The sequence below is a fragment of the Suncus etruscus genome, chromosome 1 (assembly GCF_024139225.1).
Source record: "Suncus etruscus isolate mSunEtr1 chromosome 1, mSunEtr1.pri.cur, whole genome shotgun sequence".
NCBI classification, from domain to species: domain Eukaryota; kingdom Metazoa; phylum Chordata; class Mammalia; order Eulipotyphla; family Soricidae; genus Suncus; species Suncus etruscus.
This window is the reverse complement of record NC_064848.1, coordinates 205027480-205053630: the sequence shown is the minus strand read 5'-3', so window position 1 is coordinate 205053630 and position 26151 is coordinate 205027480. Positions and strand designations below refer to the sequence as shown.

The 26151-nt window shown below is 55.2% G+C and overlaps 1 protein-coding gene across 1 annotated transcript; it reads left to right on the top strand.

The window, feature by feature from the left end:
* The first annotated feature begins 6143 nt into the window (after positions 1-6143).
* FBF1 (Fas binding factor 1) lies at positions 6144-25225 on the top strand. Its single transcript, XM_049768540.1, has 29 exons — positions 6144-6162; positions 6284-6487; positions 7187-7228; positions 8081-8168; positions 10134-10194; positions 10965-11015; positions 12396-12513; positions 13264-13311; positions 13731-13829; positions 14012-14147; positions 14257-14390; positions 14727-14832; positions 16154-16597; positions 16881-16958; positions 17239-17327; positions 17439-17497; positions 18028-18210; positions 18313-18413; positions 18499-18705; positions 19482-19589; positions 19675-19814; positions 19894-20012; positions 20482-20604; positions 20866-21051; positions 21755-21931; positions 22046-22183; positions 22334-22451; positions 24285-24388; positions 24764-25225. The coding sequence occupies exons 1-29, from the start codon at positions 6144-6146 to the stop codon at positions 24827-24829; spliced, it is 3546 nt and encodes a 1181-aa protein (XP_049624497.1). The 3' UTR covers positions 24830-25225.
* Positions 25226-26151: the final 926 nt, after the last annotated feature.

The following is a 26151-nucleotide window of genomic DNA, read 5'->3' as shown; positions in this document are numbered from 1 at the left end:
TCAATCCCCACCATCCTATATGGTCCCCTTGAGCCTGCCACAAGTGGTTTCTGAGCGTGGAGCCAGGAGTAACCCCTGAGCACTGCCGGGTGTGACCCCCCCCCAAAAAAAAAGTCAGGGGTCGTCTTATACGCCAGTATACAGCATATTGAAACTTACTCCAGCTTCATCCCTCTGTTCAGCTTTTATGGGACACAGAGAAGGTACTCTGTCGTCTCCTTCTAGCTGTCTTATTAATCACTGCACCCCAGCCAGCTGCTCTTGGAGGAGCCTCCTCTCCCTGCTCTCAATGTAGATCACAATTAAAAAATCACAGTCACTCAAGTGACAAGTGTAAAATGATTGTTGGCACTCCAAAGTCTAGCTGTATTAAACATATACTGTTGACCTTTGAGGGTTTTACTCTTTCTCTTTTTGGTTTTTGGGTCATACCCGGCGGTGCTCAGGGGTTACTCCTGGCTATCTGCTCAGAAATAGCTCCTGGCAGGCACGGGGGACCATATGGGACACCGGGATTCGAACCAACCACCTTAGGTCCTGGATTGGCTGCTTGCAAGGCAAACACTGCTGTGCTATCTCTCCGGGCCCGTTTTTTAATTTCTGTTTGGTGTGCATTAAGAGAGGCAGTCTGGGGCCGGAGAGAGAGCATGGAGATAGTGTGTTTGGCTCGCATGCAGAAGGTCAGTGGTTCAAGTCCCGGCATCCCATATAGTCCCGCAAGCCTGCCAGGAGCGATTTCTGAGCGTAGAGCCAGGAAGAACCCCTGAGCACTGCCGATGTGACCCCAAAATAAAAAAAATAAAAGAGGTAGTCTTATACAGCAAATATAGCCCAAACCCTATATTTTAACAGGAAAAGTAGATCATCTTATACGCTGAAAAATATTATATATATATATATTTATATATACACACACACACACACACACACTTTTGTTGGGGGGGGTTGGTTTATGGGCCACACCTGGCAGTGCTCAGAGGTTACTCCTGGCTCTGCACTCAAAAATCAATCCTGGGGCCGGGCGGTGGCGCTCGAGGTAAGGTGCCTGCCTTACCTGCGCTAGCCTAGGAGACGGACCGCGGTTCGATCCCCCGGCGTCCCATATGGTCCCCCAAGCCAGGAGCGACTTCTGAGCGCATAGCCAGGAGTAACCCCTGAGCGTCACCGGGTGTGGCCCAAAAACCAAAAAAAAAAAAAAAAAAAAAATCAATCCTGGCAGGCTTGGGAGGACCATATGGGATGCTGGAGATTGAACCCGGGTTGGTCCCAGGTTGCTGCATGCAAAGCAAATGACCTACCACTGTGCTATCGCTCTGGCCTCAATTTCTAGGGAAAAAAAATGTGGGAGTGGCCCGGGGCGATAGCACACTGGTAGGTTGTTTGTCTTGCACACAGATGACCCAGGACAGACCCGAGTTCAATACCTGGCATCCCATATGGTCCCCGAGCCTGCCAGCTTCGATTTCTGAGTGCAGAGCCAAAAGTAAGTCCCGAGCGCTGCTAACCAAAAACCAAAATTAAATTTGGGGCAGGGGTAGATACACCTGATGGTGTTCAAAGGTGATACCTGACTGCACTTGGGTCACTCTTGGTGGGCTCGGGACTATATGAAAATTGAACCCAGGTTAGCCACATGCAGAGTAAAAACGCCTTACCCACTACTGTCCCTCTGGTGCCCAAGAGTTTAAAACTTTAACCAAGATAAGTTTTGTCACAATACTGTCATAGATCAGGTACCAAGTACTTGATCTCCCCCAACCTACTCAGCAGACCTCTGCTTTATGAGCCCTGTTTTGTTTTCAAGTATGACAGGTTCAAAGAAATGACACCTGTCCTTTGATTTGTTCCCTTGGACTGCTGAGGTTTGAATTTGGTCTATTTCCTATGATGCTTTTTTTTTTTTTTTTTACAGTTATCCACCCCTGGCGGGACATCTGGGGCGGAAGTACTGAGTAGGTTTCAGGTCATCGCTGTTGGGCAACAGTGACTCAGCAGTCCTGCGAGAAAGACAAAACCATGACACTTGGTCCTTTGTAAAATTAGACCCTAATTTTAAATCTACAGTTGGGACTGGAGTGATAGAACCATGGGTATGCGCTTGACTTACTTGTGGTCAACTCTATCTAGTCGGTTAGATCTCCAGCATCTCATACGTTCCCTGGGAGGGAGCACCTCCCAGAGTGAGCCCTGAGCATCGCTGGATATGGCTAAAATAAAATCTATGATTAACACCAAAGGACTCTTTACTGGGCGGCACTCTATATAGTTTTCTTTCTCCTTTCAATTCACAACTTTGCTTTTCAGAATTGAACCAGGAGGGCTGGAAAGAAGAGCAGGGAGTGGGGGTCATACTGCGGGGGTCAGTTAGTTGACCTACACTGCCTGGTGTAGCCCCAAACCACTTCCCCTCTGCAGGAATAAAAGATTATTAAGGGACCAGAGCAGTGGTGCAAGCGGCAGTCCATTTGCCTTGCACAACTGACCTAGGACAGACCGTAGTTTGATCTGGCATCCCAATATGGTGCCCCAAGACAAGAGTGTTTTCTGAGTGCATAGGCAGGAGTAACCCCTGAGCATCACTGGGTATACCCCCCCAAAAAAAAGATTATAATATATAGACGTGTAGTTTTATGAGTAGCTCCCTCAGACTACAGATTCAATATTATCACAACCTTTGTTCAATAACATTGAAATATCTTATTGCACATTATTTAGTCTAAAATAAAAGGGCAAATAAAGCAGTTAGATATTTTGTTTTGTTTTTGGGCCACACCCGGCATTGCTCAGGGTTACTCCTGGCTGTCTGCTCGGAAATAGCTCCTGGCAGGCACGGGGGACCCTATGGGACACCAGGATTCGAACCAACCACCTTTGGTCCTGGATCGGCTGCTTGCAAGGCAAATGCCGCTGTGCTATCTCTCCGGGCCCGCAGTTAGATATTTTACAGGATGAAAGTAAATAGAATGTGGGACCAGAGAGATAGCATGGAGGTAAGGCGTTTGCCTTGCATGCAGAAGGACAGTGGTTCGCATCCCGGCATCCCATATGGTCCCCTGTGCCTGCCAGGGGCGATTTCTGAGTATAAAGCCAGGAGGAACCCCTGAAATAGAATGTGAAAAAAGAAAAAGGAATGTGGGGCTGGAGCAATAGCACAGAGGTAGGGCATTTGCCTTACCCTACGCAGCTGTCCAGGACGGACCTAGGTTCGATCCCTGGCGTCCCATATGGTCCCCCAAGCCAGGAAAGATTTCTGAGCACAGAACCAGAAGTAACCCCCGAGCATCACAGGGTGTGGCCCAAAATCGAATAGGAGAAAGGTAACATACTTTTTCTTTATGGGTCACACCCGGCAGCACTCAAAGGTTCCTCCTGGCTCTGTGCTCAGAAGTCGCTCCTGGCAGGCTTGGTGGAGCATATGGGATGTCGGGATTCGAACCACCAACCTTCTGCATGCAAGGCAAACGCCTTACCTGCATGCTATCTAACAGGTACGTCTAAGCTTCAGGGTGTGGGGTGTATTCATAGTGATTTCCTAAGTCGGCCTAACGAATTGAACTAGATTCTCCTCCACCCTCAGCCCCCTTTATGAATATTTGGTCCCCGGTGGGACCTGAGGACAGACAACAGGCCTTGGAGCGCTGCATCGTCCTCCCGCGGGCGTCGAAGCTGCTCCTAGCAACGGGCGGAGCAGCGAACTGATGCTCTGCCCCGGTTGACAGATGCGGCGGGGCGCCTCGGGAAATGTAGTTCGTCTTGGTGCGCAGTTACCCTGAACTCCGTATAAGTGAGCGGACGGCGGACTACAACTCCCAGCATGCTCCGCGCCCCCTGCTTCCGGTGGCGGGGCGACCGAGCGCGGCCTGGGCGCATCTTCGAGGCGGGAGACTGCGCCACGCGGAGCCTCGGAGCAGAACCGGGACCACCCGCGATGGCTGGGACGGGGCCCCCTCGGCCGCGCCTCCGAGGGCCATGGCGCGTACCCAGGGGGTGCTGAGGGGCTGGGAGGCTCGCGGCGGAGCTCGGGGAGGACCCCAGAAGTCTGGCCTGGGCGGGCGGGCGCTGTGGCTTTTGCTGACCTCTGAGACATTCTTGGGGTTCAAGAGGCAGGACGGGGGTCCACGAGGGTTGAGGGGGGTTGACTGCTTCCAGAGTGTCCAGTGAGACCCTAGGCCACTCCCTCTACTTATAATCTCAAGCCCCTCAGTTGCCCAAGTACCAATATTTTCCTAACCTGCACCCCTCTTTTTGGGGGGCGCCTTTGGGGCCACACCGGGTAAAATCAGAGCTTACTCCTAACTATGCTCAGGAGTGACGCCTGGCAGGCCCTAGGAAAAACTGGAGGTTCTGGAAATGGAACCTGGGTTGGCTGTGTGCAAGAAACACCTTACGCTATCTCCCCAGCTCCCACTTGGGTACATTTTTTTTTTTTTTTTGGGTTTTTGGTTTTTGGGCCACACCCAGTGTTGCTCAGGGGTTACTCCTGGCTGTCTGCTCAGAAATAGCTCCTGGCAGGCACAGGGGACCACATGGGACACCGGGATTCGAACCAACCACCTTTGGTCCTGGATCGGCTGCTTGCAAGACAAATGCCTCTGTGCTATCTCTCCGGGCCCTCCACTTGGGTACTTAAGTTGTTTTGGAGCCACACCCATCGGTGCTCCGGGCTCACCCCTGGCTCTGCATTCATGGATCACACCTGGCAGTCACGGGGATCTTCTGATACTGGGGATGGGACTTGAGTCAGCTATGTGCAAGGGCAGTGAGTGCTTCAACCTCAATAGGACATCTCTAGCACCCGAAAATAGGTTTCAGTTTAACTGGGTAAAGTAAGAGAAGCCTTAATAGGTTTTGCACTTAAGCACTATTGAAATCCCATGTTTGGATTTGAGAACCATAGCCCAGGGGGGCCTGGGAAGGACCTACTTTCTGCATAGTGCTCAGGAAATGAGGTTCCAGAGATAAACCCTAGGGTTTCCCCTTGTTCCTTCTCCCCCTAAAGAAGTGACTTTTATGGTAAGGGAGGGATTTCAGGCCATCCAGGGGCACCCCTTGTAGGAACTGTTTCCATGTCCTGCAAGAATCCACCTGGTTTTTGGGTCATATACCAGTGTTGCTCAGGATCACTCCTGACAGATTCCAAACCAGATGGGGTGCCAGGAATTGAACCAGGTTAACCACATGCAAGGCAAGTGCCTTCCCTGTTATACTTTCTTTCCAACCCACAACATAATTTGGGAGTTTTATGTTTTGTTTTGGGGCCACATTCAGTGATGCTCTTGACTCTGCATTTAGGAATCACTTCTGGAGGTGCTCAGGGAGCCATATGAGATGCCAGAGGTCTAACCCGATTGGCTGTGCAAGGCTAGCGTCCTCCCCACAGTGCCATCTCTCGAGCCCCAACACCGTTAGTCAAGCAGCCACTTTGATTTACCTTTTTCAGGGCTGCTGTGCCTGATGTGGGAGAATTCAGATGAACTGGAGAGCTGAGTGACAATTCCGCGAGCCAACCCCAGAGCCTCGAGATGGTAGGAGGGCCCAGAGCAAATGTCTAGGCTGGGAATCCCCACCTGTCCCACACCTCACCCCTGGGGATCTTGACTGCAGGGATCAGTATTGACTGGGTGACAGAGCCAGTATGAGGTCCCTGGTGCAGTGCTATACTGAGTGGACTTTGTTTTATCTTTTTTTTTTTAATCACACCTGGTGGCACTCGGGTTACTCCTGGCTCTGCACTCAGAAAACGCTCCAGGTAGGCATGGGGGACCATATGGGATGCTGGGCTTCGAACCACCATCTGTCCTAGATCTGCATGCAAAGCAAATGCCTTATCGCTCTACTATCTCTTGGGCCCTTTGTGATTGGGTTTTGGGGTTCTTTTGTGTGTTTATTTTTGTTTTTGCCACACCCAGTGGTGTTCATGGCTTACTCCTGGCTCTGTGCAAAGGAGTCATTCCTGGTGGTTTTCTGGGGACCCTGTGAGGTGCTAGGGATCAAATCTGTGTCAACTACACACAAGGCAAATGCCCTCTCCATTGTGCTATTGCCCCAGTCCCAGATTTTGTTTGTTGGGGCCACACGCAGAGATGCTCAGGAATCTCTCCTAGCAGAACGCGGGGGACATATAGGATGCCAGAGAATGAACCATGGTCAGCCATGTGCAAAGTGAGTGTTCTGCACTCTATACTATCTCTTGGACTCCTGGTAGCAGATTTTGTTGACGTGATTACACAACCGATTTTCCAGCTGGCAGGGTCTGTGTGTGGCAACCAGCATTGAGGGTAAGGGAGGGATTTCAGGCCATCCAGGGGCACCCCTTGTAGGAACTGTTTCCATGTCCTGCAAGAATCCACTTTCACAACCTCCTCCTGCCTGGGGCCTTCATCTCTAGATAACACGCAGGCACTGCCCAGCCATGCTCACTGTCTGGTTCTGTTCTTGTGTCTTGTGTTCCCACTTCAGGCACTGAAGGCCAAGAAGGCACTGAAAGGTGAGCAGGAAGACGAGAGGTGCAACACCTTGCAGCTGAGAGTGGGGACAGAATGGCATGTCTGATTGTGGGAGGTTTTCCATAATGTCCTGGCCCACGCTGGCCTTCCTATGGCTGCAGCCGCCATCACATCATTGGGTCTCCCTCACTGTCCTGGACCCTTCCCCTGGAGGGTAAAGGGGCCCCTATGGAGAGATAATTTGTGTGCACCCTGAGAGCTTAGGCAGTCCTCACCCAAGACACTCATAGCTCGGTTTAGCACCAGAAAAATGGGCTTGTTGGCCCCATAGAATACAAGGTCCAGGGGCTGAAGCGATAACACAATGGGTAGGCCATTTGCTTTGCACGTGGCCCATCTGGGTTCAATCCCCAGCATCCCATAGGGTCCCTCGAGCCTGCCAAGAGTGATTTCTGAGTGCAGAGCCAGGAGTAACCCCTGAGTGCCACTGGGTGTGTCCCCTTCCCCCAGGAAAAAGAAAAAAACAAAAACAAAGGCTCACTAACAACCTTCAGCTTTTTCCTTGGCCAAAGTTATTGTTTCCCTCTACCTGGGGCCTTTCAAGCCAAATATCTCATTCTGGCGGTGAGTGAGGAGTGAGCTCAGTGCCATTCTCCGTGGGCACCACTGACGTGGCCCGGAGCATGGCCAGGCTGTAGGTCCTGCTGTCTCCTGCCGTCCTGACCCTCCATCTGTTGCAGACTCCATCGAGGATGTTTTAGGGGACCTCCTGGGAGATGACAGTAAGTGGCGCTTCCCCACCTCAGCCCCGGTCGGGAGCTTATGGGCTGGGCTTTGGGTGTTGTTTTGTTTTGTTTTGTTTGATTTGGGGGCCAAACCCAGTAGCATTTAGGAGTTATTCCTGAACCAAAGGACAAATGGAAAAAATAAAAGCTTTGTTAGGGCTGGAAAGAGAGTTGGGTTGGGATGTGGTGGAGTGCTTCCCTTTCCTACGGGCATCCTTGGTGTGAATTCTCAGCACCACGTAGTATCCGCTGAACTAAGCAGAGTCAGGAATTGTTCCTGAGCTCCCCTGGGTGTGACCTGCAAAAAAAAATTTTTTTAATCTGGGGCCAGAGTGGTAGCACAGCTGTAGGGCGTTTGTCTTGCACATGGCCAACTCCTGACGGACTCCGGTTTGATCTCACCATCCCATATGGTTCCCCGAACCTGCCAAGAGCAACTTCTTAGCACAGAGCCAAGTGTAACCCCTGAGTAGCACCAGGTGTTACCCAAAAACAAAAAATAATTTTTTTTTAATTTGGGGCCAGAGTGACAAGTATAAGTACAGCAGGCACTTGTCTTGCCAGCTGCCAACCTGGCACTCTAAAGGGACCCCCAAATCTCACAACGGGTGATGATGCAAGATCCCAGGACCTCTAAGCACAGCCATGTGTGACCCTTGAAAGACATTAAGCACAGAAGGCTCATCTCCTAGGCTCACCTGGAGAAGAAGCATGGAAATTGCATTTCCTGAGAGGGTTGGGCTCCCCCATATTCAGGGTGTTCAAGGAAAAAAGTGGGGTCTACACATGGCCCCTGCTCCTGGGCAGGTATCTGGGGCCTACAGCACACAGGGCTCTGCTTCTCCCCAGCCTCCCTCCTGGATCAGCCAGTCAAGTTCAAAGCCAGCACCAGAAACTCAGTGGGGGCAGCCCAGGCGCCTGCAAGGGCCAGAACCAAGTAAGTACCAGGCAGCTGAGGGCCCAACCCGGCCTGCTCCTTCCTCCAGGGCTGCCATCCTGTCCTGACCACCCTCCTGCCCCTGAGAGCCCAGAAATCTGACAGGGCACCCAGAATCCGGGTAGCTAGTGCTAAGCTGGCCACTACCCTGGGCAGCGCCTAAACCGTCTTGAGCTTCAGTCCTGTCTTCCTTCCTTCCTCCTCCCTTTCTCCCTCCCTCCTCTGAGATTGACCTTTTTTTTTTTTGGTTTTTGGGTCACACCCGGCGTTGCTCAGGGGTGACTCCTGACTGTCTGCTCAGAAATAGCTCCTGGCAGGCACGGGGGACCATATGGGACACTAGGATTTGAACCAACCACCTTTGGTCCTGGATCGGCTGTTTGCAAGGCAAACACTCCTCTGCTATCTCTCCGGGCCCTGAGATTGACCGTTGAACTTCACATATGCCGCATGCTCTGTCACTGAGCCACATTACAAAACGTGAGTTTTGTAACCTCAGAACAAAATTGGCCCAGGAGGCCGGAGCAGTGGCTCTGCCTTGCAAGCGCTAGCCTAGGACAGACCGAGGTTTGATCCTCGGCATCCCATATGGTTCCCCCAAGCCAGGAGTGATTTCTGAGCGCATAGCCCAGAGTAACCCTTGAGCATCAACAGATGTGGCCCAAAAACAAAAACAAAACTGGCCCAGGTCAGTGATGTTCCCTGTTTTTGTTTGGGGTGAGGTGAGGGGTGTCAGGGGTGTTCAGGAAGTCATGTCTCCCTGGGGAATCCAACCAAGGTCAGCCACATGCCAGACAAGTGCCTGAACCCTATTATCTCTCCAGCCCCTTCTTCCCTATCAAAAATAACTCTGGTGAGGCTGGAGGAGTGGCACAAGCAGTAGGGTGCTTGCCTTGCATGCATTAGAATGGACCGAGGTACGTGGTTTGATCCCCCTGGCGTCCCATAGGGTTCCCCAAGCTGGAGCAATTTCTGAGCATACCTATAGCCAGGAGTAACCCCTGAACATCAGCAGGTGTGGCCCAAAAAAGAAAGCAGTTAATTAATTAATTAAATTCTCCAACTGCCATTAAAAATAATAAATAACCTTGGTGAGATGGTACAGAGACATACAGAGGGTCGGCAAGAGCTTGGCACACAGTGGCCTGAGGTTTATGCCCACCATCTGCAAAATGAAACATTTTATTTTAAAAAATGAAAAAATTGGGGCCGGGCGGTGGCGCTAGAGGTAAGGTGCCTGCCTTGCCAGCGTTAGCCTAGGATGGACCGCGGTTCGATCCCCTGGCGTCCCATATGGTCCCCCAAGCCAGGAGCGACTTCTGAGTGCATAGCCAGGAGTAACCCCTGAGCATCACCGGGTGTGACCCAAAAACCAAAAAAAAAAAAAAAAATTACATTTTGGGGGGCCAGAATGATAGGTAGGGCGTTTGCCTTGCACACAGTCAACCTGGGATGGACCCGGGGTTCAATCCCCAGTATCCCATATGGTTCCCCCGAGCCTGCCAAGAGCAATTTCTGAGTGCAGAGCCAGGAGTAACCCTTGAACACTGCTGGGTATGGCTCAAAAACAAAATTGAAAAAAATTTTATTTTTATGGGGACCAGAGAAGCAGGACAGTAAGTAGGGCATTTTCCTTGTAGGCAGCTGACCCAGGTTTGATCCCTACTGATCCCTTGAGCATGGCCAGGCATGATCCCTGTGTACAGATAGGTGTAGTCCCCAAACAAACCCAAAGTGCTGGCTTTGGGGTTACTGCCCACACCAGGGGCTGGGGTACCCCCTTACGTAGCCTGCCTGCTTTGAAGCAGTCAGGATCACCGGACCATACACTGCCAATGCCCCTTTGTGGCCCCTCTGGACAAGCGTCTGTCGGAATCCGTCTGTCCTTGTCTGTGGGACTTTGCTTCCTTCCCTGGCACCAGCTGGCACCTGTGATTGGAGTGGTACCAACAGCTGCTTTTGCAGGTCCTTCCTGGGAGGCGATGCCCGGGGCACTGCAGCAGAATCAGCGGGAGCCAAGACTGAGGTGAGGACCTTGGAATCCCCTCCCAGTCTTTTTCTTTTGTGGAGGAGGGGAGCTCCTAACCGGATCTGACTCTTCTCAGGAGTGACCCCAGCGGTGCTCAAGGCTGATTCCTGCCCCTGTTCTCAGGGTACACGCCTGGCAGGGCTCAGGGAGCAGATTAGGTGCTGGGGATTGAAGCCAGGAGAGGCCACTCCCATAACTGAGCTTCCAAGGCTGTGCTCCCAATGCTCCCAAATCTGCCACAGTAGCAACCTGCCACTATGCACAGTTTTGTGTCTCATCCCGACCCTTTATTTTGCACATGGCAGTGCTTAGCAGTTACTCCTGACTCTGTGCTCTGGTAACACTGCTGTCAGTTTTACAGGACCCAATGGGACACCCGGGATCAAACCCCAGTTAGCTTCATGCAAGGCAAGCTCCCTCCCTACTATGCTATCACTGGCTTTGCTGATTTGCTGATTTTTTTCTTCAGCCAAATAGCACCGAATGGGGTCCAAGCAATAACACAGTGGTAGGGCATTTGCCTTGCATGCGGCCAACCCTGGAAAGACCTGGATTAGATCCGTGCCATCCCATGTGGTCCCCCAAGCCTGCCAGGAGGGATTTCTGAGTGCAGATGCAGGAGTAATGTCTGAATGTGGCAAAAAATAAAAAAAAATTTAAAAAGCACCAAAGGGGGTTGCTCCCCAAGGCTCTACTTGAGGAAGGCCACGGGGTGCAGCCCCCAACTAGCCCAGCTTTGATCCTCCTCTGACTTTTCCTGGGTGTAGGATTCAGACATCTCTGAGGCGGACCCACAGGCCTTGCTGCAGACTATGAAGGTGAGCACTGCAGCTGGAGCAGGGGCGTGACCCCCCATCTCTTCTCCTGCCTGCCTTCTCCCTCATCTCTGTTTCCCTAGCAGTCTCTTTCTGCCCCTCTAACTCTGGATCTGCTGCTGGATCTAGACAAACACCTCCCCAGTCTACCCTCACTTCTCCCAGCCTGCCCTGGCCCAATTCCTTCCTTCTTCTGCTCCCTCTCTGGGGTGCCCGCTGCCCTCCCTCCCCCCCTCCCCCGTGAGCTAGTCCCTGCCTCCTCTTCTCTCCTGGACTACAGCTGAACACTGACTTTCAGCCCTGGAGACCATCAGAAGAGGAGTGTTTGCTGTTTTTTAATTTATATTCTGGCTTGGGAGCCACACTCAGTGGTGCTTAGGGGTGACTCCTGGCTCTGCACTCAAGGATCACTCCTGGTGGGGACCAGATAGGGTGCCAGCCACATGTAAGACCAGTGCTCTCCCTGCTCTTCAATCACCCCAGACCCCTCTGGTCCCACCTTAGCACCAGATTCAACTTCTTTTCAGGGAGAGAGGGTGGGTGTTTGTACCACACCTAGTGGTACTCAGGAGCTACTCCTGGCTCTGCTCAGGAAGGGCCACTGGCAGTGCTTCCGGGGTCAGAATCTGGGTCTGTATGATGCAAAGTGCCTTAACCCCTGTGGTTCAGTTTTGTGTTTCCTTTAAAAGGGGTTGGGGATAACATTGCCAGCAGTGTGGGGGTGCCCAGTTATGCTAGCAATGGAACTAGGGGCCTGTGTGTATATCTGTGCTCAGCCCTTTGGGTGTCTCAGGTCCCAGAGTGAGTGGAGAGAGTCTTCCCCACAAGCCCACGGTGCTCCTGAGTCCCTGAAGTCATCCTGGGTGTCTCGGGGTCTCATCCCAGAGCTAGATCTGGACACCCTTTGGTTTGAGTTTGTTGGAATTTTTTGGGGGGGAGGGGTTGGAGCACACCCGGCGATACTCAGGGCTGACTCCTGGCTTTGCTCTGAAGGATCACTTCTGGTTGTGCTCAGGGGACTACATGGGATGCTGTGCTTCGAACTCGGGCTGGCTGCATACATGCAAGTGCCCTACCTGCTGTGTTATCGCTCTGCCCCCCCCCCCCCATGCCCAGACTTGCTCTGTCCTTCCCGTGGCTAACAGAGCCTTGGAGAACAGTGCCCAGAGCCATTCAGCGGACAGGTGGCCCCTCATTCTCATGCTATGACCCCTTCATCCTCACACTGTGACTGCCTGATTCTCGCCTCTGCTTTGCCCACGCTCCTCTCCTCCATCCCTGGTTTGTCAGGGTCCCTCTGTCCCTCCCACCCCTCTCCCCCCACATGGACTTGTCCCCAGGCCATGGGGTGCTGAACACCAATAGGGTGTCCCCTGCCTACAGGATCTGGATGACATGGACGCCGACCTGTTCAAGCCACGAGCAACAGCACTGGCCCCCAGCCGAGCAGCAGCAAAGGGCTCTGGGGACAAAGTGCTGCAGGGGACCCACCAGGCAGCTGGTATGTGGGGTGGCCATGAGCAAGAGGCCTAAGTCCTGAGCTCAGGGGCAGAGCAGACACCTTGCGGGGGGGGGGGGCACCATCAGTGTCTGCTTCTACCCCTATCATATAAGGTTCCACCAGAGAAGCCCATGGACTTCTCTGAGTCCATGAGTGAGGTCGTGTGTATGTGTGTGTGTGTGTGTGTCTGTGTGTCTGTGTGTCTGTATCTGTGTCTGTGTCTTTGTGTGTAGATGTATCTTTGTGTCTGTCTGTATGCCTCTGTTGGTGTATGTTTTATTTGTCTGTGTGTGTCCGTGTATCCCCACTTTTCCCAGCAAACCCTTGTGGGCAGAGTGGAAAGAATTTCCAGACCATGGGGACTTCAGGAAAGTTGCTTGAGAAGTGGTATGGGGCGTCCCATAGCTGAATCCATTGCCCTGAGCCTTCTGGAGAGAGTAAGAGGTTGAGAGAGAGCAAGAAAGAGACACAAGGGGCCAGAGAGATAACACTGCAGTAGGGCATTTGCTTTGCATGCTGCCAACCTGGAAGGGATCTGGTTAGATTCCTGGCATCCCATATGATCCCCAGCCTGCCAGGGGCAGTTTCTGAGAGCAGAGCCAGAAGTAACCTCTGAGCACCGTTTGAGTATGGACCAAAAACCAATCAATCAATCAATAAATATTTAAAAAAAAAAAAAAAAAGGCATAGTTTGAAAGAGAGCAAGAAAGACACACGCGCGCGCACTGCCTTCTCTTTCTTTTCCTGCAGGGGGCACCATTCCAAACAGGAAGCCTCCTGGGAAGTTCTCCTTTGAAGGTACAGGGAACCCTGCCCTGCCTGTACTCCTGGGACCTTGTATCTGAGATGGGGGTGGCATGGGGAGCACTGACAACACCCTGATACCAGTGACCTGGACATCTGAGTGTGGTCCAGGGATCAAGTCCAGATCAGCCACATGTGCCAGATGCACAATCTGTGGTCTCTTTTCCCCATCCCATATTTCTCTTCTAATGCCCAGAGATCTTTCCAGAAGACTGTGCAGGCAGCTGATTGGGGGTTCCTCAGCCAATTTCCTTGGGCTGAGTCAGGGCTGTGTGGGGGCCCCCAGCCTTGCTTTCTGTAGCAATGTTTCTAGACCCCTTGGCTGTGCAGTAGTGTCCCCTGCAGGCAGCACCTGCCTCTGCCCCCTCGGCCCTCCACTGTCTTATCTGCTTCTTTTCCCTCCCGGCCTTTAGACATGGAAGACCCCCTGGCCGGGCTCCTCTCAGATGAAGAGGGAAGTGCTGAGAAGCCCCTGGTGGAGACAGAAAATCCAGCCCCTGTGCGGGGTCCAGGTCCGAGGGGTTCCCCCCAACCCTGCCTGAGATCCTGAGCCAGACCTTAGTTGCCCCATAGGAATGGGGGGTGGGAAGGACTGAAACAGGGTGCACAAGTAGTGTCTGCCCCACCCACGTGCACCTCAAACCCTTCCCGGGCCAGCAGCTGTGGCATTGTGGCCCACACACTCTGCCTCCAGGCCCCCCAGTTCCCCTGACTCCGGGCGACACCCCTATCCACAAGAAGCCAGACCTGTTCGACGACGGGGACGATGTGGTGGCCGTACTGGGGTTTGGTGACAGCCCCCGAGCAGACCGGAGGCCGACCGGGGAGCAGTGAGGAGCCTACCCCAGGAGGAGTGGGGTGGAGGCATTTAGGGCAAGTTCACACTGGGCTGCCCCCCACTCACGCTGTGCCACTACCCCAACTTACGTTGTCTTGCAGGGAAGGGCCACGCCCCGCACGCTCTCGGCTGGATGAGCTACTGGGCCGAGGCACGGCTGCCACACTCCTGACCCGCCCGGGCACCGGGGAGCATCGGGAGTTCAAGCTGGATAGGAAGTACCAGAGGCCACAGGGTGAGGGCATAGGAGACAGGACAGGAGGGGGAGGCCCTACTAGGAGAAATTAGCCCCACCTGTCATGCTACCGACATGGTGTCTATAGCCATCAGTGCTTCATGGTTGGGTTGTTCATGAGTGACCTGGCTACATGGGGCAGCCTACTGGGGTTGAAGCCATTCCCAGAGCCTTCGGTGTGGGGTGGACCAGGCTCCCCCCTGCAAGGATATGCAATGTCAAGGCCAGTCTGGTGACCTTGGCATTCCCTGGAGTTTCCTGCTGGGGACCCCGTCACTTGGACACACTCCCAAGACCTGAGTGCCAGGCAGTAACTCACAGCCCTGTCACTCACAGACAAAGAAGAGCCAGGGTCCGAGGAGGATTTGGACTTCACCTTTGGAGCCTACCAGCCCACCGTGGGCTCCTCCCACAGTCGCCAAACCCGCCGCCAGGCCGTCAGGTAAGGGGCCTGGGCAGGCTGGCACCAGCAAGGCAGATGGCCCAACCTGCTGCCTCCTGAGAGCATCAGGCTATGGCAGACACGGGGTTCCTCCCCACCCCCCATCGTGGGCATTGCTTGTGCCTCTGACTTCCCCGCCTTCCCACATGCCCCTCTAGCTAGGTGAACAGAATTTTCTGCCCATGGAGGCTCTTCGAGTTGTGAATTCTGTTCTGAAATCTTTACTCCTTCCAAGTTCCACCTAGTTGCATTCATGCCCCTTTGGGTGACACTGGGATGAATTTGAGGAACCCAAGATCTAACCCAGAGCCTCACACATGCAAGGCCCGTGTCCTACCATTAAGCCCCAGCCCAGGAATTAGGGACATGTAGCATGAAGAGGGGACAGGCCAGAAAGTGATGCCACGTCTCAGGGGCCTCCTTGGCTTCCTGTCCAGGTCACCCTGAGCACATGGCCCCAAGCACAGCAGATTTCTCTTTTTTTCTGAGGGTTTGGGGGAGTTGGGCCACGCCTGGGCTTACTCTTGGCTTTGTGCTCAAGGACCACATCTGACAGGGTTTGGGGGACCCTGTGTGATGCCGGGGATTCTATTGGGGTCAGCTGCATACAAGGCCTCTGCCTTTGTTTGTTTGTTTGTTTGTTTTGGGCCACACTCAGTGACACTCAGGGGTTACTCCTGGCAATGTGCTCAGAAATTGCTCCTGGTTTGGGGAACCATATGGGACACCGGGGATCAAACCACGGTCCATCCTAGGCTAGCTCTGGCAAGGCAGATACCTTACCGCTCTGGCCCCAAGACCACTGACTTAACTTAATGCCAGTGTTCTTTCTGGCCCTGGCAGGCTCCTAACAACCTGCAGCCAGGGGCCAGTGTTAGCATAGCAAGTAGGGCATTTGCTTTGCACATTGCCGATCTGGGTTTGATCCCCAGTATCTTGTATGGTCCCCGAAGCCTGCCAAGAGCAATTTCTGAACACAGAGCCAGGAATAACACAAGAGCTGCAAGGTATGGCCCAAAACCAAAAAATTCTGGCAGCCAGGGGCCCAGGGACAAGGCTGAGTATGCCAAGTCAGGAACAAGGGACAGAGTGACAGTGGTGCCTACAAACCCAGCTACATCCTTCGGCCTGTGCACTCTGGTAATCTTGTGTCGTTCCTGGAGGCTGGTGGGGCCTTGGGGGCATCCCTGGGACTCCACATCTGTCTCCTGGGTGCTGGCAATGCCCAGCTTGCTGCCCTCTACCCTCCCAGGCCTCACACCCCAGCAGTGAGGGAGAGGCAGGGCCTCCTTCGGCCCTCACACCTTACTCTGCCTTGTAGGTTCTCAGCAGAAGGCGCTGCAGATTCCAAGAGTGAACCAGGCTCTAAGCCAAGCGTTGTGTCCAGCCCTGCCACTCAGCCCCGCAAGGGAGGCGCCGACTGGCTGGGCCTCAAGGATGTGGATGTCGACACGGGTCTGGATCTGGATCCATCCTCCACAGCTCCCACTAGGGAGGCCCGAAGCGGCACCTCTTTGCACTCCATGTCCGCCCTGCCCCCTTCGGGGAGCCAGCGCGCACCCTCCGGCCCCAGCTCTGCCCCGCCAGACCTGGCCACCCAGCACAGGGGTCCGCTGACCCAAGGCAGCCCAGCGCCCCGGCGTGGAGCACCCGATGATGATGACCAGGCAGAGGATTGGTTGAGCCATGCCCTGTCCCGGAAGAGGGCGCAGGGCCTGGCCAGAGAGGACCGAGAGGCCGCCTCGGGAGACCCCAGCTCTGGGGGGTACAGCCTTGGGCTGGGGGCTAGGGAGGGGGGCCAGGCCTGTCTGCTCACACGGGTATCTTAAATTTGAACCGGTCCTTATGACTCAGCCCTTGGACTGTCTCTGTGGTCTGTCTACTCTGCCTGGGTGAGCGCTGAGGCAGGAAGGGGGTCCTTGAAATCAGTGGGGTGCCATCAACTCACTCAGGCTCGGGAGTAGCAGACCCCCAGCAGGAGAGCGGGGCTGAAAGGGCCTTGTTGGGCTGTGGCCTCCCAGCCTGACACCTGGGCCTTCTCTTCTCAGCCTGCCCATGGCTAGTGCCCCGGGGAAGCGCTCGGACACAGCAGTACAGGAGTCTCCAGCTCAGCTGGCTCCCACGAGGTATGTCTATAGCTGGGGACAAGGGCAGGGCATGGAGGTAGGCTGCAGACAGCTGTGCTAGGATCCAGTGGGTCCCTCCAGGGTCTGGTAGCCAGTCCCTTGTCTCACCAGTGAGTTTGAGAGCTTCATCCAACAGGTCCATCTCCTTACCCAGGACCTCACTTAGCTCGGGGCCAGCCCCCACTCTCCCGCTGTGCCCTGGACCCTCTGTCTCCCCTCCCTGCATGATCTCCCACCTCCCTTTTGCCTCCATAGAAACTCCTGTCTTCTTTGTCCTCAGGCTGGCCGTGACCCCCAAACAAGCCACCATGAACCTCGGTGCAGGGGACCCCAAGCAGGAAGCAGCCCCGAGACACCGCTCTGGCCCAGGTGGGTTCCTCACTTTCCTCAGAGGCATGCAGAACCGAATGAAGCCAAAATCCCCCAAACACACTGACGGGACTCAGGGTGGCAGTTCAGCTCTCTGTGCTCACTTCACAGAGCCTGTAGGTACCAACCGGGGCCTCCCAGAACCCGAAGGCATCTCTGCACCCTTCCAGGTAGGAGGGGCCCCGCTCAGAGGCAAAGGGGCCAAGCTGGCAGCCACATCTTTCCCAGCAGGGAGTTGATGGGGAAGCCTGGGAGTGCCCTAACCAGGAGGTGACTGGGGCATTTTTGTTTTGGTTTTGGTTTTGGTTTTGGTTTTTGGGCCACACCCATTTGACGCTCAGGGGTTACTCCTGGCTATGAGCTCAGAAATCGCCCCTGGCTTGGGGGGACCATATGGGACGCCGGGGGATCGAACCATGGTCCATCCTACGCTAGCGCTTGCAAGGCAGACACCTTACCTCTAGCGCCACCTTCCCGGCCCGACTGGGGCATTTTTGGTGGTGACAACTTCCCTCCCCTCTGCAATGACCCCAACGCAGCCTCACCTCCCACCCCGACCATGCAACCCGAGTCCTAGCCCAGAGCCCTATGAATGGAGATGGAAGTGGGCCATAGTTGCAGTCCCGTATGCCCTCAGACTGCTCTGCATTTGGGAAGATGTTTTGTGGGGGGCGCTGTGCCCACCAGACTGTTTCCATAGGGTCTGGGTATACCCAGGAGCAGCGGTGCCCATGGCAGTGGTCACCCACAGTCCCTGCTTCCCGAGTCCCTGCCGGCCCCTACCTTCCCGAAGCTGCCGCAGGCACCATTGCAGAGTGAGGTGGGTGAGCTCCAGGCCCAGCTGCTGCAGAGCCAGGCCCGGCAGGCCGAGCTGGAGACCCAGGTGAGTCCTGGGATCTGCGCTGAGGCTTGTCACCCAGGACCCCAGGAGAGGGAAACCCCGCTGAGCACCCACACCTTCGTGAGCGCCCACACCCACGTGCAGGTGCGGAAACTGGAGCTGGAGCGAGCCCAGCACGCGTTGCTGCTAGAGAGTTTGCAGCAGCGACACCAGGTGGACCTGGAGCTCCTGGAGAACACACACAGGTAGTGCCCACCCTGCGACCCTTGGGTCTACGGCTGGGTGCCCACTCCTCACTGAGCCCACCACAGCTGGATGCTGTGGCCCCAGAAACCGCCTCAAGGTGCTGGAGACATCCAGCCAGCAGCGGGAAGAGCGGCTGCAACGTGAGAACCAGGAGCTGTCGGAGCGGTACCTGTCAAAGTGTCAGGAAGTCCAGCAGGCCTGCGCCGAGCTCAGCGCCCAACACCAGCGGCGACTGGCCACTGCCCTGCAGGAAAAGGACCAGGAGCTGGAGCGGCTTCAGGAGCTGCAGCGGTGAGGGGGACCGGGGAATGGGAGGGGGTCCCCTCAGGCCTCGACACCATAGTTTGTGGGTGGGGACCCCGGCTGAGCACAGGGACTCCTCCTCACCTGCCCTACAGAGTGAGGGTTGGCGTCAGTCCAGGGGGCCCTGGGGAGTTCCATAGGCATCAGAGAAATATCTCTGTATCTCTGTTGGCTTTCTGTTGGGCCTGGGGCCCCGAATGGACCCAGGATCTGTGCCTGTCTGTCTTTGGGGAGGGCCCTCGCCTTCAATGCAGCTGACCCAGGCTGGATCCCCGGCATCTCATATGGCCCCCAAGCACTGCCAGGAGTGATTTCTGAGTGCAGAGCTAGGAGTAAGCCTTGAGCAACCTGTGTGATCCCAACCCCCTCAAGAAAAGAATAAAACTCTTGGGGCTGGAGCGATAGTACAATGGGGAGGGAGTTTGCCTTGCATGTGGCCACCCAAGTTCAATTCCTGGCATCCCAAAGAGTCCCCTGAGCAGCACGAGGAATGACCCCTGAGTGCAGAGGCACAGATAAGCCTGAGCAGCCTTGGGTGTGTCCCCCAAATACAAAGAACCAAACTCAGAGGAGCAGGCAGGAGCCTGTCACTCCTCGAACCTGCCAGGCCCAGATCCCCCTCGTCCCTGCAGTTTCTCTTGCCCAGAGCAGAAAGGACCTTCTAGCCCAGAGAGCAGGCATGGCATCACGGCCCAGAGACCGGGGCAGTTGGGGGTGTTCCCAGGAGCTGCCTGCCAGCTTCGGGGTCTCTCTGCTCCCCACAGAGCCTCCATCCAGGAGATGCGCAAGGACCATGAGGAGCAGCTACAGCGGCTGAAAGCACTGAAGGAGCGTGAGATCGACGCAGTGACCAGTGCCACTTCCCACACACGGTGGGCATGCACATTGGGCCGGCCTGGCAGCAGGCGGGCGTGGACTGTGTGCGCCCCAGGCTGACCCTGCCCTGCCAATGCCTAGGTCGCTGAACGGCGTCATCGAGCAGATGGAGATGTTCTCCAGCAGCCTGCAGGAGCTGACATCACGCGTCGAGGCCTCACACGTCACAGCTGCCCAGGAGCGGGAGCTGGGTGTGCGGCAGCGGGACGAGCAGCTTCGAGGTGCCTGCGGGGCGCCTCTCGGGTTGTGGGGTACCAGGAGGGGTGCTGACGCTGAGTGGCCCCCTGCCACTGTGCCCAGTGATGCAGGAGCGCCTGGCCCGGGAGCAGCGGGACATGGAAGAGGAGCGAGGCCGCCTGCAGGAGATGGTGGGCCGGATGGAGGCGCGCCTGACGGAGCAGAGCCGGCAGCTGGAGCAGGTGGGGTGCAGCCTAGGTGGGGTTGGGGGGTCAGCAGGCTCCCTCCTTGCACCTCCACCCCAAGCTGCCTCTTGAAATAGCACTCTTGTCCCCATGTTCTTTCCCAAAATCCCCAGCTACTCCTGCGTCTCCACTGATAGGACATGTGCACCCATCTGAGCTCTGGCCCAATCGCTTTTATTTGGACGTGGGGTGGTGGGAGCCCCAGCAATCTTCAGACAACCTACAGAGGATGCATTGCTACTTGTAGCCCGTGACAATTTGGGGGGCCACCCTCGGTGTCGAATACAGGGTCTTGAATGGGGGGATCCATCGCATGTAAACCACATGTCCTAACCCCTTTGCCAGGATGCAGTGAACCTGGTCGTCCACGTCACCCACATTCTGTGCTTCCTGGGGCAAGGCATATGGGGGTGCCCAGCCACAAAGGTGCAACGTGTCATCTCTTCGGCCTGCCCCGTCCATGCAGGAGCGCTGGCGGATGAGTGCAGAGCAGTCCAAGGCGGAGTCCATGCAACGCACCCTCGAGGAGCAGAAGAAGGCCGTGGGCCAGCAAATGACCATGGAGCGGGAAGAGCTGGAGAAGGCCAAGGTGAGGGCAGTTCTGTGGCTCAGCTCGCCACGCCCACTGCAAACGGCCACGCCCTTTCTCCCATAGCCACGCCCACCGCAAAAAGACACGCCCCTCGCCGCATGGCCACGCCCACTATAAAGGCCATGCCTGGGAACAGTCTTGTCTCTACTGCCGCTAACCACGCCTACCACTGATAGCCACGCCCATTGTGATTAGCCACACCCCTTATGTGGCCATGCCCACTCCACGGCTCCGCCTACCTGCCCCTTCCCCGTCCAGACCGCCCTGCTGCAGGAACAGAAATCCGTCATGGACAAATGCGGGGAGGAGCGGAGGCGCCTGGCAGCCGAGTGGAGCGAGTTCTTGGCGCAGCAGAAGTTGAGTAAGGAGCGGGCAGAGCGTGATGCCGAGCGGGCGCTGCAGGTGGACAGCCAGCGGGAGGGCACCCTCGTCAGCCTGGCCAAGGTAAGCCCCTCTGCCTTGTGTCCTGGCCTGGGCGCCGTGGGAGGGGAGAGGGGTGTCAGCAGCAGCGCTTCCCAGCAGAAGCAAAGGACAGTTCCCTGGTGAGAGTGACCCCCTTTCCCACAAGCAGGGCTGTTCGGGAACCTTGTGGCACTGGGGATTAAGCCTTGGCTTCCTGCAGCCAGCTCCCTAATATTTTTTTCTTGTGTGATTTATTGTTTGATAGCCAGCCACACCTGGAGATGCTCAGGGGTTACTCCCAGGTGGTATTCAGGGGACCCTGTGGCACCAAAAATGAAGTTAATTTTGGCATTTGGGGTACTGGAACCAAGCTCTGCACCAAATTGTGCACCCCTAAGTCACCTCCCTGAGTTAGAAACTTCGCTCTTCTAAGGATGAGACTAAGCCATAGTACAGCCAGTGAGGCCCTTGCCTTGCACACAACCAATCGGGTTCCATCCCTGTTGGGTCCCCCAAGCACACGAGGAGGGATCCCTGAGTGCAGAGCCAGGAGTAACCCCACATCCACCGCTGGGTGCATGTGGCTCCCAAACAAAAGAAAACCAAAAACATCTTGTAAAGACACTGGGTCAGCCAAGTGGAACCCAGGCAAACCCCCCAGGGATGGGCCTCTGGGATCCCGGTGGAAGTAGCACCTCTGCAGAAGGCAGCGGCAGCTGCAGCAAAGACTCCTGTCCGCACGCAGGAGCAGGCTGAGCTCAAGATCAGGGCCACCGAGCTGCGTGCCAAGGAGGACCAGCTGGTGGCCGAGCGCGAGGCGCTGGAGCGGGAGCGGCAGGAGCTACGGCTGGAGAAAGAGCGAGTCAGTGCTGCTGCCCTGCGCCTGCGACACCGCTCCGAGGAGGTGGAGCGCATGAGCCAGGTCAGCATCAGGCAGAGGGGAGCACAACCCTCCCTGGTTATGCCGCCCCCCCCGCAACCCTCCCACCCACCGTGGGCCCCCCACACTCCCAGTGACCCCGCGGCGCTGCTGCAGGTGGCCTCGGAGAAGTACCAGGAGGGGGAGCAGGCGCTGCAGAAGGCCCAGCATATCCGCTCTGAGCAGCAGGCCCGGCTCCAGCTGGTGCAGCAGCAGCAGCAAAAGCTCCGGGAGCAGGAACACCACATGCACCAGGCAAGGCTCAGATGGCACGCGGGCCCACAAATGTGCACATGCATATGCACACAGAAACAGACAAAAACACAAGCATACACACACACACACACACATATGCACGAACGTGCCCCCGGCACCCCTGACCGTGCTATCTCCAACCCTCAACAGGAGCAACTGAGCCTGGCCCAGCAGAGACTCCAGCTCGACCGAGTCCAACAGGACCTGCCGTCTCTCCCCGCCAGGCTGCTCCCCACGATTCCAGGCCCTGTGGCCCCTAGTCTAAGCGGTGAGCGATGGAGCAATGGTTCAAGGACACCTGTCCCACCTCCAAGACAGGAACCATAATCAGGCTCTTCAGTCACCCTGTTGGGGACAGGTAGTAAAACAGAGAGGGCGCTTGCTTTGCAAGAGACTAACCGGGGGCCGGAGAGATAGCATGGAGGTAAGATGTTTACCTTTCATGCAGAAGGTCATCGGTTCGAATCCCGGCGTCCCATATGGTCCCCCGTGCCTGCCAGGAGCAATTTCTGAGCACGGAGCCAGGAAAAACCCCTGAGCACTGCCGGGTGTGACCCAAAAACCACAAAAAAAAAAAAGAGACTAACCTAGGTTCCATTTTTGGCACCCCATCTGGACCCCAAGAACCTCCAGGAAAGGTTCCATCAGCACAGAGCCAGGGTTAAGCCCTGAGCACTGCCAGGTGTGGCCCCAAGACCAGAGTATTATTACTCTTTAGTTTTCTCATGTTTCTATGGGCCCTCCCTGCTGATGCTCCGGGGTCACTCCTAGTGATGCCTCAGTGGTGGATCAAATCGCCGGGGCTGGAACCGGGTTGACGTAGCACTTCTCCATCCTGGATTCCTGGTTATGCACAGGGGGCGCATATGGGCTGTCAAAAGTAAATCTGAGAGGCCAGAACCAGCCCAGTGTTAAAGTGCTTCCCAGGGACCGAAGAGATAGCACAGCAGTAGGGCATTTGCCTTGCAAATGGCCAACCAGGACAGACCTGGGTTCGATTTCCAGCGTCCCATGTGGTCCCCGAGCCTGCCAGGAGCAATTTCTGAGTGCAGAGTCAGGAATAACTCCTGAGCGCCGCCAGGTGTGGCCCCAAAATACAAAATAAATAAATAAACGCTTCCCATGTTTTGTTTCTATTTGGAGCTACATCTGGCAGTTCTCCGGGTTCACTCCTGACTCTGCACTGAAGAGTCACCCCTGGTGGGGTTCAGGGGACCATATGGGATATGGGGGGGTCATCGAAATTGGGTTGGCCCTGTGTAAAGCAAGTGCCCTGCCCACTGTACTGTATCTCTGATCCCAAACATTGCCCTTGTATTCAGCTAATTTCTGGTGCCCCACATGATTCCCCCAAGCATCACCTGAGACTGCTAAATGTAACTCAACTAACTCCCTCTGCCCTCTCCAAAAAGGAGCCAAAACATTACTAGCTGCATTTCATCATATGTTGGTGTGTGTGTATGTGTGCCCACTGGTGCCACAATATCACTAGCTGCATTTCAGCACATACTAGAATGTGTGTGTGTGTATGTGTGTGTGTGTGTATGTGTGTGTGTGTGTGTGTGTGTGTGATTGGAACTGGATATGGTTCTGTGGGACCCATTAGCACACTTATGAGGTCTTATATTTCATTCCTAGACCTTTCATTCAATGAAACTGAATTCAATATATTGTCCAGGTTTTGCTTTTTTATTTTGTTTTGTTTGGTTTTTGGTTTTGGGGCCACACCCAGCAGTGCTCAGGGGTTACTCCTGGCTGTCTGCTCAGAAATAGCTCCTGGCAGGCACAGGGGACCATATGGGACACCGAGATTTGAACCAACCACCTTAGGTCCTGGATCGGCTGCTTGCAAGGCAAACACCGCTGTGCTATCTCTCCGGGCCCTGCTTTTTTATTTTGTTAGTTTGGCCCACACTGTGCTCAGGGATCACTCCGTGAATGGTGCTCAGGGGATCATATGGGATGCCAGGGATCAAATGACAACAAATGCCTCCCCACTGAAATGTGTTTCGTGCCCCTCAATATGTTGGGTTTTTTGGCTCCGAGAGAAGATTTGGGAGGTATTTTCACTCAGTAATGGTTTTCCTGTGACTGTTTCCAGTGCCTGTTGAGCCCGTCCCTGCCCCTCAGAGCAGCCGTCTGCTGGCTCCGGGCCCTGCGATGCTCCATGCCAGGCTACTGCTGCTGAGACACACAGCCCAGCAGGTGAGCCTGGGTCCCTTCTGCACCCCACTCACACGAGTTTCCACAGGGCACAGGACCACCCCTTCACACATAGGAGACTGGCCCGCCCAGGGGCTGAGAGAAGAGGCTGCGGCTTGGCGGGTCACAGAGCCCCCTAGGCCAGGTTCTGTGCCTCCCTGTGACCCCGTGTAGGCGCTCCCCTACTATGCCTCCTACAACCCCATGAGAGCAGACAGCCCGCTCTGCCTCATCCCCTCTGCAGCCTGGTCACCTCCAGCTCCTGGGCAGGAAACAGGCAGCGTCACTCCTTGTGGTCGGGATCTTCAGGCCCCAGGAGCAAGTTGGCCCTGGGGTCCACGCATGAGCCCCATCCAACTACCTGCCGCTGCCCTGCAGGATCACGACTTCCTGGAGGAGGAGCGAATCTTCCTGCAGACCCTGAAGGGCGCCCACTCGGCCTGAGAACCCACTGCCCACCAGCTGCTGCTCCAGGACTGGGAGTGTAGTGTGCCTAAGCCCAGGATTTACTGCCTCACCTCAGACATCCTGCTCTGACCCCTCGTCAGGGGAGATACCTGAGCCTCTGTCAGACTCTGAGCAGCGGTTATTGGGGGTGGGGCCTAAACGGGCCTCCTGTAGGGTATGTGGATATCCCGGATCCCAGCTGCCCATTCTGAGGCGACAGCTAAGGAAGGGGAGAGGTTTATCCCAAGCCCCCTCCAAAACTGGTGGTGGGTGAAGAGAATGCAGGGAGCCCTGCTGCCCCCCAGGGCCACCTGTGCCTTCTCTGTATGTGGAGATTCCTGTGCCCAGAACATGAGGACAAATGGACTCTAATAAAGCGGATCATTTTTTTAATATCTTTATTTAAACATCTTGATTACAAATATGGTTGTAGTTGGGTTTCAGTCATATGAAGAACACCCCTCTTCACCAGTGCATCATTCCCATCAATGTCCCAAATCTCCCTCCTTCCCCCCTCCCACACACCCCATCTGTACTCGAGACAGGCTTTCTACTTCCCTCATTCATTCGCATTGTTATGATAGTTGTCAGTGTAGTTATTTCTCTATTAAGCGGATCATTTCTAAAACAGCTTCTTGGGGCGTCTGTCAGTGCGAGAAGCTGGGGGCGGCAGGGCAAGTGTGTCCTCACCTGTCCCTGTCCCTGGGGACTCCATTCCTCCAGTGTTAGAGTTATGTGGACGCCATATCTCAGCCCTCTACACCCCTCACTGATGATCCACTTATGCCTGTGTGGCACTTGGTCATTTGTAAGCGCTCCAGGCCAAAGGGATAGTACAGAAGGGAGGGCACTTGCCTTGCACACAGCCAACCCATGTTTGATACCCAGCATCCCAGATGGTCCCCCAAGCACTACCAGGAGTGCAGAGCCAGCACTGAGCACATCATTTCCAGCACTGAACAATACACTTAGCACACCTGGAGTGACCTTTGAGCATAGAGCAAGGAAGTGCCCTTTAGTACTGCCCTCCATCAAAGTGATCAAAAGCCAAGACATATTCTCTAACACATCAGATGTTACATCATCTCACAAGCCTGGAAGATTACCACCTGCTTTCTTCCTAAAGAACAATCAGACAAGGTCCTGTGTTGCAAATTAGCCCTTAGGATGGCCTTGGATGGTGGATGGAGGCCTTTGTTCTTAGGCCCCGGCCATGTGGCTCCATCCCCCATTAATCGATGGGTCTGGGTCCAGGAAAGCACGGGTATTGAACTCACTCACAGGCAGGCTTCCAGAGAGATAACATCTTTATTGCCCTG